The sequence below is a fragment of the Stegostoma tigrinum genome, chromosome 37 (genome assembly GCF_030684315.1).
Source record: "Stegostoma tigrinum isolate sSteTig4 chromosome 37, sSteTig4.hap1, whole genome shotgun sequence".
Taxonomy (NCBI): domain Eukaryota; kingdom Metazoa; phylum Chordata; class Chondrichthyes; order Orectolobiformes; family Stegostomatidae; genus Stegostoma; species Stegostoma tigrinum.
The window spans coordinates 26,220,908-26,233,515 of record NC_081390.1 but is presented as its reverse complement, the minus strand read 5'-3'; the positions used below and the strand labels follow the sequence as shown (position 1 = coordinate 26,233,515).

At 47.2% G+C, this 12,608-nt stretch overlaps 1 protein-coding gene across 3 annotated transcripts in view; it reads right to left on the bottom strand.

Annotated features, from left to right (window-relative positions):
* The window catches only part of LOC125467563 (cGMP-dependent protein kinase 2), a 53,487-nt gene that overhangs the window by 13,630 nt on the left and 27,249 nt on the right, over nt 1–12,608 (bottom strand). For all 3 annotated transcript variants that reach the window (XM_048563588.2, XM_048563589.2, XM_048563590.2), the window contains exons 13-15: nt 9,903–9,992; nt 6,420–6,561; nt 3,556–3,719 (exon numbers count right to left, since the gene is read on the bottom strand). In XM_048563588.2, the coding sequence (XP_048419545.1) occupies nt 3,556–3,719; nt 6,420–6,561; nt 9,903–9,992 (396 nt within the window). The remainder of the gene's footprint in view (nt 1–3,555; nt 3,720–6,419; nt 6,562–9,902; nt 9,993–12,608) is intronic.

The window sequence follows — 12,608 nt, the reverse complement described above, 5'->3', positions numbered from 1 at the left end:
TTTAGCAGGAGGGTGGGTGGGAGGAGGTGTATTCTAGGTAGCTGTGGGAGTCGGTGGGCTTGAAATGGACATCAGTTACAAGCTGGTTGCCTGAGATGGAGACTGAGAGATCCAGGAAGGTGAGGGATGTGCTGGAGATGGCCCAGGTGAACTGAAGGTTGGGGTGGAAGGTGTTGGTGAAGTGGATGAACTGTTCGATTCTCTTTCGATTCCTCCCACTTCCTACAGACTAAGGGGGTGGCCATGGGCACCCGCATGGGCCCCAGCTATGCCTGCCTCTTTGTAGGTTACGTGGAACAGTCCCTCCTCCGCACCTACACAGGCCCCAAACCCCACCTCTTCCTCCGTTACATTGATGACTGTATCGGCGCCACCTCTTGCTCCCCAGAGGAGCTCAAACAGTTCATCCACTTCACCAACACCTTCCACCCCAACCTTCAGTTCACCTGGGCCATCTCCAGCACATCCCTCATCTTCCTGGATCTCTCAGTCTCCATCTCAGGCAACCAGCTTGTAACTGATGTCCATTTCAAGCCCACCGACTCCCACAGCTACCTAGGATACACCTCCTCCCACCCACCCTCCTGCAAAAATTCCATCCCCTATTCCCAATTCCTCTGCCTCCGCCGCATCTGCTCCCACGATGAGGCATTCCACTCCCGCACATCCCAGATGTCCAAGTTCTTCAAGGACCGCAACATTCCCCCCACAGTGGTCGAGAACGCCCTTGACCGCGTCTCCCACATTTCCCGCAACACATCCTTCACACCCCGCCCCCGCCACAAACGCCCAAAGAGGATCCCCCTTGTTCTCACATACCACCCCACCAACCTCCGGATACAACGCATCATCCTCCGACACTTCCGCCATCTAAAATCTGACCCCAACACCCAAGACATTTTTCCATCCCCACCCCTGTCTGCTTTCCGGAGAGACCACGCTCTCCGTGACTCCCTTGTTTGCTCCACACTGCCCTCCAATCCCACCACGCCCGGCACCTTCCCCTGCAACCGCAGGAAATGCTACACTTGCCCCCACACCTCCTCCCTCACCCCTATCCCAGGCCCCAAGATGACTTTCCATATTAAGCAGGTGTTCACCTGCACATCTGCCAATGTGGTGTACTGCATCCACTGTACCGGCGTGGCTTCCTCTACATTGGGGAAATCAAGCGGAGGCTTGGGGACCGCTTTGCAGAACACCTCCGCTCAGTTCACAATAAACAACTGCACCTCCCAGTCGCAAACCATTTCCACACCCCCTCCCATTCTTTAGATGACATGTCCATCATGGGCCTCCTGCAGTGCCACAATGATGCCACCCGAAGGTTGCGGGAACAGCAACTCATGTTCCGCTTGGGAACCCTGCAGCCTAATGGTATCAATGAGGACTTCACCAGCTTCAAAATCTCCCCTTCCCCCACCGCATCCCAAAACCAGCCCAGCTCTTCCCCTCCCCCCCACTGCATCCCAAAACCAACCCAACCTGTCTCTGCCTCCCTGACCTGTTCTTCCTCTCACCCATCCCTTCCTCCCACCCCAAGCCGCACCTCCATCTCCTACCTACTAACCTCATCCCACCTCCTTGGCATGTCCGTCTTCCCTGGACTGACCTATCCCCTCTCTACCTCCCCACCTATACTCTCCTCTCCACCTATCTTCTTTTCTCTCCATCTTCGGTCCGCCTCCCCCTCTCTCCCTATTTATTCCAGAACCCTCACCCCATCCCCCTCTCTGATGAAGGGTCTAGGCCTGAAACATCAGCTTTTGTGCTCACAAATTTTGAGAGCAAGTGGCCAGGAATATTTCCTGGTCCTTCATCCAGGCTCCCAGCCCATTGCCCCCACAGCACAGGGACCTTTCAGGGCACAGCCTCCATCTGTGGTAGGTACCAGGACAACATATCACTCAGTGCAGCCTGTGGACATCACTAAGCTTCTGCTCTTTAACCCCCACCCACCTGCCCCTGGAGATCTCAGAATCCCAACAAGAAGCACTGTTCAGAGACACCGCCTGAGAGGTTCCATGGAAGGTCACCAGGAGAGGAGGGAAGTTAATTTCCCTAAAAATGGCAACTAGGGGCCATCTCAAATGACAAAGGCAACAGGCCAGAGGTGACTCTGAAGGTCGTTAAGGACCTGTGGCTGGCTTGGGGGGACCGAGCCAAAGGAAAGGCTGGGCAGGCTGGGACACTTTTTTTTACTGGAGTGTAGGAGGTTGAGAGGTGACCTGATAAAAGTTTATAAAATAATGAGAGGTACAGATAGAGTGGATGGGAGTTGTCTTTTCCCCACGATGGGGGATTTCAAGACTAGGGGGCACCTTTTCAGGTGAGAGGAGAGAGATTTAGAAAAGCCATAAGATGCAACTTTTTTACACAGAGGGTGGTTCGCATGTGGCATGAACTTCCTGAGGAAGTGGTGGATGCAGCTACAATTACAATGTTTACAAGACATTTGGGTGGAGATATGAATAGGAAAGGTATGGGCCAGGAGCAGGCAGGTGGGATAATTTAGTCTGGGATTATGTTCAGCATGGACTGGTTGAACCGAAGGGTCTGTTTCCATACTGTATGACTATGACTCTTAAAAAGGACTCAAACTAACTCACAGCCTGTGCTAAACAAAGCGGCCAAATGTTCTAAAGTTATAAACCAAACATTCCCAGATGTCTCTGGGCCCAAAATCAGCCCATAGCTCTGACAAAGAACTGGGAATGCTTGAAATCTGAAACAAGAACAGAAATTGCTGGAAAAACTTAGCAGGTCTGGCTGCATCCATGGGAAGAATGCACATTTAGCATTTTGGGTCCAGTGTCTCTTCTTTAAAACTAAAGATGGATCACTGGACCCAAAATGTTAACTCTGCTCTCTCTCCACAGATGCTGCCAGACCTGCTAAGTTTCTCCAGTGATTTCTGTTTCAGTTTTGTTGTTTTGAGTGTTCACCCATGTTACGGCCTGTTAATCCTGAGAGGCTTCACACTTCTCACTGGGCACAGGTTTACAGAGTCAGAGTTCAGTCCTGAAGAAGCTGAGTAATGGAAGAGTTATAGAGTTATACAGCATAGAAACAGGTCCTTCGGCCTGCCATGTCTATGCTGACTAACAAACGCCAAATTACATTAATCCCATTTACTTGCATTTGGTCCATAGTTTATTATGCCCTGTCTCATCCAGATACTAAAGAGGTTTGTGCCCACTGGAGCTCAGAGGAAGACATCCATGTTGCCCCATAGACCCTCATTGATACTGTCAAGTTTGTGAACAAATGTGTTTCCCAGCTTTGACTGAAGGAGATTATGCCCGTGAACAGATGGTTTCAGCAGGTTGGGATGTTAATGAGTATGGTTCATGAAAATGAGTATAAAAGGGGTTCCTGGTCATGTAGGGTGGAAAAGGAAAACCACCAATAGGTTCGGAGCAATTAATGGCAAAACCTGAAGGTGCCACTGTGAAACCGAACTTTCACCTCCCGCCCAATTCAGTTAGCCTGCCTTCACCCTCCTAAACAGTCTGGCAGGGCCCAGAAGGTTCTGCTTAGTGTCTCATTACTCACTTTCCAGTCAGCAGCTCAAAGACTAGGATCCCCAGAGACCAGTAGTCTGCCCCAAAGTCATGGCCTCTGTTCATGATGATCTCAGGGGCAACATACTCCGGGGTTCCACAAAATGTCCACGTTTTCTTGCCAAAACCAATCCGCTTCGCAAAACCAAAATCAGCCTAAAAGGAGGAGAGACGGAGGGTGGGGGAGTGAGTGTGAGAGAGGGAGAGAGACAGAGAGAGAGGAAAATGGGGAGAAAACAGAAAGGGGGAAGAGAAGGGTCAAAGAGAGATATAAAAAGGAAGGGATGGAGAGTGAGAGTAAAACAGAACAAATTTGGAGATATAGGGTTGAGAGAGTGAGAGACACAGAAAATTGGGGAGAGAGAGAAAAGCAAAGGGACCATGGAAGGGCAGAACAGAGAAGGAAAGAGACAAGAGACAGGAGTCAGGAAAGGGAAAAAACAGGGAGAGAAAGCCGGGGCGGGAGGGGAGGTGGCAGAGAGAGAGACATTACAATATGATAGCTATAAGCTGGAGAAAGCCACTCAGCCCCACCTAGCCTGTACCATTATCCAATGTGACTTTGGTTGATCTACTGCCTCCACACTCTCCCGTCTGCTCTTCATATCCTTCCATTCTCTAAGAAACCAACAATCCTTTCTGTGCCAGCCTTCAAACTATCAAATGACAGAGACTTCACAGCTCGGTGGAGGATAGAATTCACCGACAGAGTCACAGCCTACTGAGTGGGGAGGAGGAGAGAAGCTTTCTGCCAGTTAGTGACATAGCATCAGTTACATCCATAGCCTCTGTCAAAGGGTCACTGGACCCGAAACGTTAACTTTGATTTCCCTCCTCAGATTCTGCTGGGCCTGCCAATCTTTTCCAGCAATTTCTGGTTTTGCCTCTGTTTAGCAGCACGTTCAAGAGGTGGCTGTGAGTTTCCTGTGGCACATCCATAGATCATAGAATCCCTACAGTGTGGAAACAGGCCCTTCGGCCTAACAAGTCCACACCAACCCTTGCAACATCCCACCCAGACCCATCCTCCTGTAACCCACCTAATCTACACATCCCTGAACACTACAGGCAATTTAGCATGGACAATCCACCCAGCCTGCACATGTTTGGACTGTGGGAGGAAACCGGAGCACCCGGAGCAAACCCACACAGGCATGGGGAGAATGTGCAAACTCCGCACTGACAGTCGCCCGGGTTTGGAACTGAACCTGGGTCCCTGGTGCTGAGAGGCTGCAGTGCTAACCATTGAGTCAAACAAATCCACAGCCCTCCACCTGTCAGACCACAGTGTGACTTGTTGAGGTATTGAAACACTGACCTCAGAATCTCCACACCTGCTTATTCTGCCAATGAACCTCAATCTGCATTTGCTGGCTTCCCACGCTTCTGCTGTTGGAAACAGGTCCTCTTTATATCTGCCTTCAAAACACTTCACAATTCCGAAACAAAGACTGATTTGGTATTACAATGGGATTTCTGCAGTGTGTGCAGTTTTAATATTCACTTGCTGTATTGTTTGTGTGATGAAAGCTTCTGTGTTCTTGTTTACAATGTGGATTTCAGGCTTTCTATTTAAAAAGAATCTCTTGTGGTCTGCTCACTGCCCACAGAACTTGCTACTGTGAAGCTGACAGTTGCTTGTGCAGGCATGACTGATTCTCTGAAACATCAGGTGAAAGGACAAACAAATCGAGACTTTTGTAAATATTCCACTGTTTCTGTATGATACTGTGATTCTGCTCATGGGTCCAGACACTTCACTGGATGATGTAATAACAAATCTCCTTAAAGTGACAAACAGAGGTATTCACCAAGGCTCCTTAGACAGCACTTGTTAGACCCACAGCCATTTCCAACTGAATGGACAAGGGCAGCAGATACATGGGAACACCACCTGCAAGTTCCCCTCCAAGCCAATCACTGTGTACTGGCTTGGAAATATATTGCCATTTCTTCACTATCACAGTGTCAAAATCCTGGGACTCCCTCCGTAACAGCACTGCACCTTAAAGGTTGCAGCAGTGCAAGAAGGCAGCTCACCACCACCTTCTCCAGGGTAACTAGGGACAAGTATAAATGGTGGCCCAGTCAGCAGTCCTCACATCCCACAAATGAATCAAAAACACAGGCACTTCATTTGGGCTTCCCACTACATCTGGTTAAAAACCCAGAATAGAATCAAACTCAGCACCACAGATGACCAAAGGTTACCTGGAAACTCATGGACACATTTCAAAAGTAGATTTCAATCCCTTGGGAAATGAGTGCCTGCCCTGCGAATGGAAAGTGAACATGATTGTCTCTTGCTGTCAGGGAGGTCTGCTCACATCTGAAAATGCATGGGCTACCAACACACTTGGAATGTTTGTTAACATTCAGAAATAATTGAAGACAAGCCTCGCACATTACTGAGGTGAGCCAACCAAAGAGAAATATCATAAGGATAGAGAACAAAAAAAATGGTTTTGCTCATTCTCTATTGACACTTAATATATCAGAGGTGGGGGAAGCTGCTGGTTGGTCATGGCTGTGGTGATGTGGTCAAAATTCCTCAAGTACAACCAATCAGGTTTGGGAACTCTAACTTCAAAAGACCCTTTTCCTCAAGTTTGTGTTCAGAAAAGATCCCTCCAGATATGTGTGACTGAAGGACATTGATATTGTTTGATAGACAAATGTTGGGTCTCTCAGGGAATGAAACAATATGGGACCGGGTGGGAAAGTGAAGATGGTGCAAAAGATCTTATTGAATGGTACAGCACACACAAGGGCAGAATGGCCTACTCATGCTCCTATTTCCTCAGCTCAGATGGATGAATATTGTGTTCAGAGGGAGGTAGACTCCACCAGACATACCATTTTCACATATCCATCTTTATCCAACAACAAGTTCTCTGGCTTGAGATCCCGGTAAATGATTCCTCGATTGTGCAAATAATCAAAGGCTTCGAGCACACAGCCCACACAAAACCGAGCCGTCGACTCATCAAAGTAGCACCTGTAAATGAACGTACAAATTCTGCTTTGGCAGCAAGTTGAACATTTTTTTTGGCAATTGCTCCCAAGAGTTACCTTGGGATGTTTTACTATGTGAAAGGTGCTATATAAATACAAGCCATTATTGTAGCTGCTTTGCATCTGTCTGTCATTGCTAACGAGTCTGTCTCTGCCTACAGTATCTAGCAGTGGACATTGGAAGGCTTGTTAACTCTGAATGATTTGTCAGTTTGAATGGTGAAAAAAAAGGTGTAATGTGTGTGGAGACTGTTAATTCTCCCCCTGTAGAGGCTTTGTTTGTTTAGTATTTAACATATGTCTGGAAGGAATTACTGAGCAGCAGCATCCATCAATCAGGACCTGTCTGACAGTCTAACAGGGATTTAACCCTTCTGACAGTTTCAAGGGTACACTAGCCTCATGGAGTCCCAGTTCAAAATACAAAAGGTGTGGGAAAGTGAACTCGCATGCCCATTTACCTAGATAATAAAATGTGAGGCTGGATGAACACAGCAGGCCCAGCAGTATCTCAGGAGCACAAAAGCTGACGTTTCGGGCCTAGACCCTTCATCCTGGTTGAAGGGTCTAGGCCCGAAACGTCAGCTTTTGTGCTCCTGAGATGCTGCTGGGCCTGCTGTGTTCATCCAGCCTCACATTTTATTATCTTGGATTCTCCAGCATCTGCAGTACCCATTATCACTGCCCATTTACCTATTCATAGTTTGGTTGCTGGGAAGTCAGTTTATCATCTCAGAAATGTACATCCCAAAATCCTAAACAGCTTCAATAAGTATTCAGCAGAACCAGTGACAATTACTTTACAGAAATTATTCAACTGGATCCCAATCTTTGTGAAGTAAACATTCAACTAGTTCATCCTTTGACCTAGATTGTTAAAACAAATGCCTTGGTCATTTTTTCATTGGAGTTTGCGGGATCTTGCTGTGCACAAATTAGCTGCTGTGTTTCCAACATTACAACTGCGATTCCACTTTGAAAACATGTCAGTTGGCTGTAAAGAGTGTCTGGGATATTGCACGGAGGGAAACCTACAGTAAAAAAGTCATTTATAAGTTTGCTAATGACACCACCATAGTGGGGCCGATATCTAAGAACAACGAGTCAAAATACAGAAGAGCGATAGAGGGCTTGGTGATGTGATGCAATGAAAACAATGTGTCTGTCAATGTTGGCAAAACTAAAGAACTGATCATTGACTTCAGAAAGAAAGAAGGAGAACACATCCCCATCTACATCAATGGAACTGCAGTTGAGAAGGTGAAGAGCATCAAGTTCCTCAGAGTGATGATAACCACTGGACTGAGCTTCCCAGGTAGATGCAACGGTCAAGAAGGTACAACAATGCCTCTTCTTCCTCAGGCTGCTCAGGAAATTGGGCATGTCCATAAGGTCCCTCACCAACTTCTACAGATGCACCATTGAAGGCAAACTGCCCGGGTGTTTAACGGCCTGGTATGGTAACTGCTCTGCCCAGGACCGTAAGAAACTCCAGAAGGTGGTGTGCACAGCCCAGACCGTCACAGAGGCCAACCTTCCATCCGTGGACTCTATTTATACAGCTTGCTGCTGCAGAAAAGTGGCCAAAATCATCAAAGTCCCATTGCAGTCCGGTAATGAACTCCTACAGCCTCTTCCTGACCTGCTGGTGTGTGTGTTCAGGTTTCTGTATCTTCTTTTCCCCAGAGAGGGTCCATGGGAGTACTGCAACTGCCATTCCTCACTGTCACCAGCTCCTGCTGGAGGTCCCAGCACATTGGGTTGAGCTCCCCTGCGCTGTGCAGGTGGTGATGGTGAGGGAAGGCACTGAGCAGGGGAACGTGAGCTGTTGTGCCAGGTCACCAGCAGCAGGTGGCAATGGTGAGGGAGACACAGAGCAGGGGAGCTCAATGCAATGTGCTGGGACCTCCAGGAGGAGCTGGTGACAGTGAGGAATGGCAATTGCAGCACTCCAATGGACCCTCTCTGGGGAAAAGAGAAGTATCTTTTGGGCAAGGAGGCCTCCTAGGATGAAGGAATGGGCAGGCAAAGGAATCTTCAACCTAATGTAAATGATAGCATTCATTCCTTGTCAATATCTTCATGCCTAATCTTAATGTGAAACAGGTCAATGTGCAGAGTTATGGGGAGAAGGCAGGTGAAGTGGCACTAGGTGAGATGCCTATTTGGAGAAGTGGCATAGACATGATGGGCCAAGTGGCTTCTTTCTGCACTGTGACAGTTTTGTGATTAAATATTTCCTGATGACTACACAGTACAACACAATTCCACCCACTCACTTACAGTTACAGTGCCTTTGGTGTGTTTATCTGGCTCTACTGCTCCAACCTACCTGGTAATAGAACATGGTCAGCGCCCTGACAAACACCACAGCATTTCATGATGGTTACTGAGGGACTGATGGCCAATCACTGGCTGCCTCTCCTTCTCTAGCTCTACAGTTTTGCGTTCAGGTGGTGCTCAGTGTCAGCTTGGCAAGTCTTAGATTCCTCAAACTGACTGTTTGAGGCTTTGCCCCATGTGAGTGCGTTGGAGCATCTTGGTGTCTTGCCTTAAGAGGCTTGGAACTGTTAAATCCATTACCACTCATTTCAGTCCCCACTGCCTTCAAATTCTGTTTAACAGCAAAGTGCCCCTGGACAGCATGATGCCCCTGGCTTTTCTCTGCTGTTCCCGTACAGTGGGGGAGGGGTAATCTAAACATCAGCTGACCAGATACTAATAACATCAGCCCAAAGGAAATCTATTGAGTTTTGGACATTGCAACTATCCTCTGCAGCATCTGCAGGCTCTGTGCAGGAAGGGAAGCTCAGAATTTCAGCACTGTTGGTATGAAAGGAACTTCCTCACTTCCCTCTTGAAGAGCATGCCCCTCATTTTAAGGCTACGATCCCTCATTCTGATCTCCTCTTCCCATAGTGACCAGTCTCTCTTCATCCAATCCTGTTAAATCATTTTAAACACCTGAGTAGCCCTGAACCTGCTAAACTCTAGAAGGGTTTTAATCCAAGTTTATCTGGGCTGTCGTCCTAATGTAATCCTTTAAATCTCATAATCATTCCAGTGAATCTTACAGCACTCCAAGGCAAATATATCCTTCTGGAGGTGAAGTGCCCAGAACTCGATGTGTTGAATCTGAATGGACTCAGATCAGGGCCATGAACAAATGAAGCTTGAGCTTTAGCTCCTGTGTGTTCCAGCTGCCATCTGGCCTTGGTTTCTCCTCCAACATCTTAGAGTTTCTCAAATCCACGTTGTTGGTGCTGATATACAAGGCATTGCACACGCAATAAAAATGTGAACATGGAAATGACCCACACTCACATGTCACGGAGGATGCTCCACAGCTCGCCCCCCAGACACACCTCCAGGAGCATGTACACGTACTTGGAGTCTCGGAAAGTTCGGTACAACCTACAAGAGACAGCAGACTGCGGGTCAGACAATCTCCATACACACATTTTGCAAATGCCTTACATCAAAGCCCACTCTTTTCTCTGTGAATTTCAGCAACTAGTTTCATCCTCTATTGATCTGTGTCAGAGATTAAGGGGAGACAACGGAGTCGTGGTTTTTCTTAATATTCTGTTGTTGGATCTAGGCCAGCATTTACTGCCTGTCTCTAGTTATCCTTGAGAAGGTGGAGGTGAGCTGCCTCCTCAAACCGTTGCAGTTCATGTGCTGTAGGTTAACCCACAACGCCCTTAGAGAGGAAATTCCAGGATTTTGAGCCAGTGACAGTGAAGGTAACATAGCCCTGAACTAGCTATCCTGAATCCCAGGCTAATGCTCTGGGTTCAAAGGGTTAAATTTGACCAAAGTAGCTGGTGGAATTTACACTCAATTAATATGACCAAAATATAATGCTAGGATTTTGAATATGGAGCTCGAAATGTCAACTGTCTTTCTCTGTCCACAGAGGCTGCCAAACCTGCTGAGTTTCTTCAGCATTCTTTGTGTTTTTTTAGATCGCTGGTACTTTTGCTTTCATCAATGTACAGCTGGTCTCAGTGATGGTGACCACGAAATGGTCCTCGATTATTGAGTGACCTGTCTGACCCGTACCGTCCTTTAGGAAGGGAATCCCACATTCCTTACCAGGTCTGGCCTCCAGACCCTCAGCAACCATGTTGACCCTTAACTGAAAAGGCCTGAGTAAACAAAATCAGTGCAGTTCGGGATGAGCAACAAAGACTAGCCTTGCTGACCACACCTATTCCCATGAAGGAATAAAGATACAAAATGAAGTTGGATAAACAGATCCTGAAGTGACTTGACTGGGTGAATTCACCTTGTGGGACAATCTGGGTAGTATTGAAAATAAGGCATCACTCATTTGAAACAGTGATGAAGAAAATTTTTTTTCACTTTCAGAGGGTTGTGATTCTTTCAAATTGTTTCCCCAAAAGGCAGTAGACACAGAGGCTTTAAACCTTTTGAAAGAAGTGGTGGATACATTCTTGATGATCCAGCAAATGAAAGAATGTTGGGGGATATGCAGAACTAAGGTTAAGGTCGGAGGACCCATGATCATTAGGGGCGGCACGGTGGCTCAGTGGTTAGCACTGCAGCCTCACAGCGCCAGGGACCTGGGTTTGATTCCACCTTCGGGCAACTGTCTGCGCGGAGTTTGCACATTCTCCATCTGTCTGTGTGGGTTTCCTCCGGGTGCTCCGGTTTCCTCCCTCAGTCCAAAGATGTGCAGGCTAGGTGGATCGGCCATGCTAAATTGCCCGTGGTGTTCAGGGGTGTGTGGGTGATAGGGGATGGGTCTGGGTGGGATGCTCCAAAGGGCAGTGTAGACTTGTTGGGCGGAAGGCCTGTTTCCACACTGTAGGGAATCTAATCTAATCTTACTGAGCAGCACAGCATGCTTGAAGGGTCAAGTGGCCTACTCCTGTTCATTGTTCCTTTGTAAAAGCAATTTACTACAGATGCTGGGAATGTAAAAGAAACACAGAAAATGATGGAGAAACTCAGGAGCTCTACTTTTGAGTAACACTTCTTCAGAGAAGAAGAAACATGAGCTGTGTACCTCCGTCCTTTGGTGCTGACAGACTGACAAAATGACATTCTGACAGTCAGAGAAGGTAGGGTTTGTCTAGTGCCTTCCCCTGCTCTCTCTCAGTCTGGATATTGGCTGTTTCCTGGAGTTTTGGCACCTCTTGGGTCAGGGACTGAATCATTGTGTCCCCTCTTCCTATGCTGCCTCTCAACTTAATTCTCATCTCTTCACATTTAAAATCCTGTTAAAAGCCCATCCTGTCACCCCTCCTAATTTTTACTTCAACGGGGTTTAGTGTCAGTTTCTCTCTGATTACACTCCTGTGAAACACTACATTTTAAATGTTTTCATGCAAGGTAAAGATGCCAGGGCCACGTCAGCTCACATTATCATGAAGGACTTTCCTTCTCAATCTCTCTGCTCACCTGAGTCATGGTGATACCCATGTTAAACCACCACCAGCCACCTCTGTAATGAGAGAGCATCCCTAAGGCTTGGTAAGACAATGGCAACTTTACTTACCAGACCATAGAATTGTGCTCTGATTAGACAGATATGACATTGTGGTGGTTTAACCTAAGGGTCACCAGGCCACAGGTGAGGGAGGACATTGGGAAGGAGAGTCCTTCATGGTGACATCAGCTGGTGCAGGAACTAAACCCATGCTGTTGGCATCACAAACCAGCCGCCTAGCCACACAAATGCACATTATTGATGTCGTCTGCCAGAAAGTAGAATTAGTTATACCCTCAGCCCAACAAATTCCCAACTCCACCAGACTGGTCCAATTCAACAGAACTAAAACAATTATGAACTTGTTCTTATTTCAGCAACAAGGTGAAAATGCAGGAAAACACAAAAGACAGAAATGGAGCTGCCACTGATTAGGACAACTCTATATAATACCTTTATCAGACATTGCCAATATTCAGCACAACTGCTGCCTGTGACCACTGTGTCAATATTAATTAGACCTACTGCTTTCAGATAAATGCTTGAGTTCACTGCTCATCAACCATTACTTA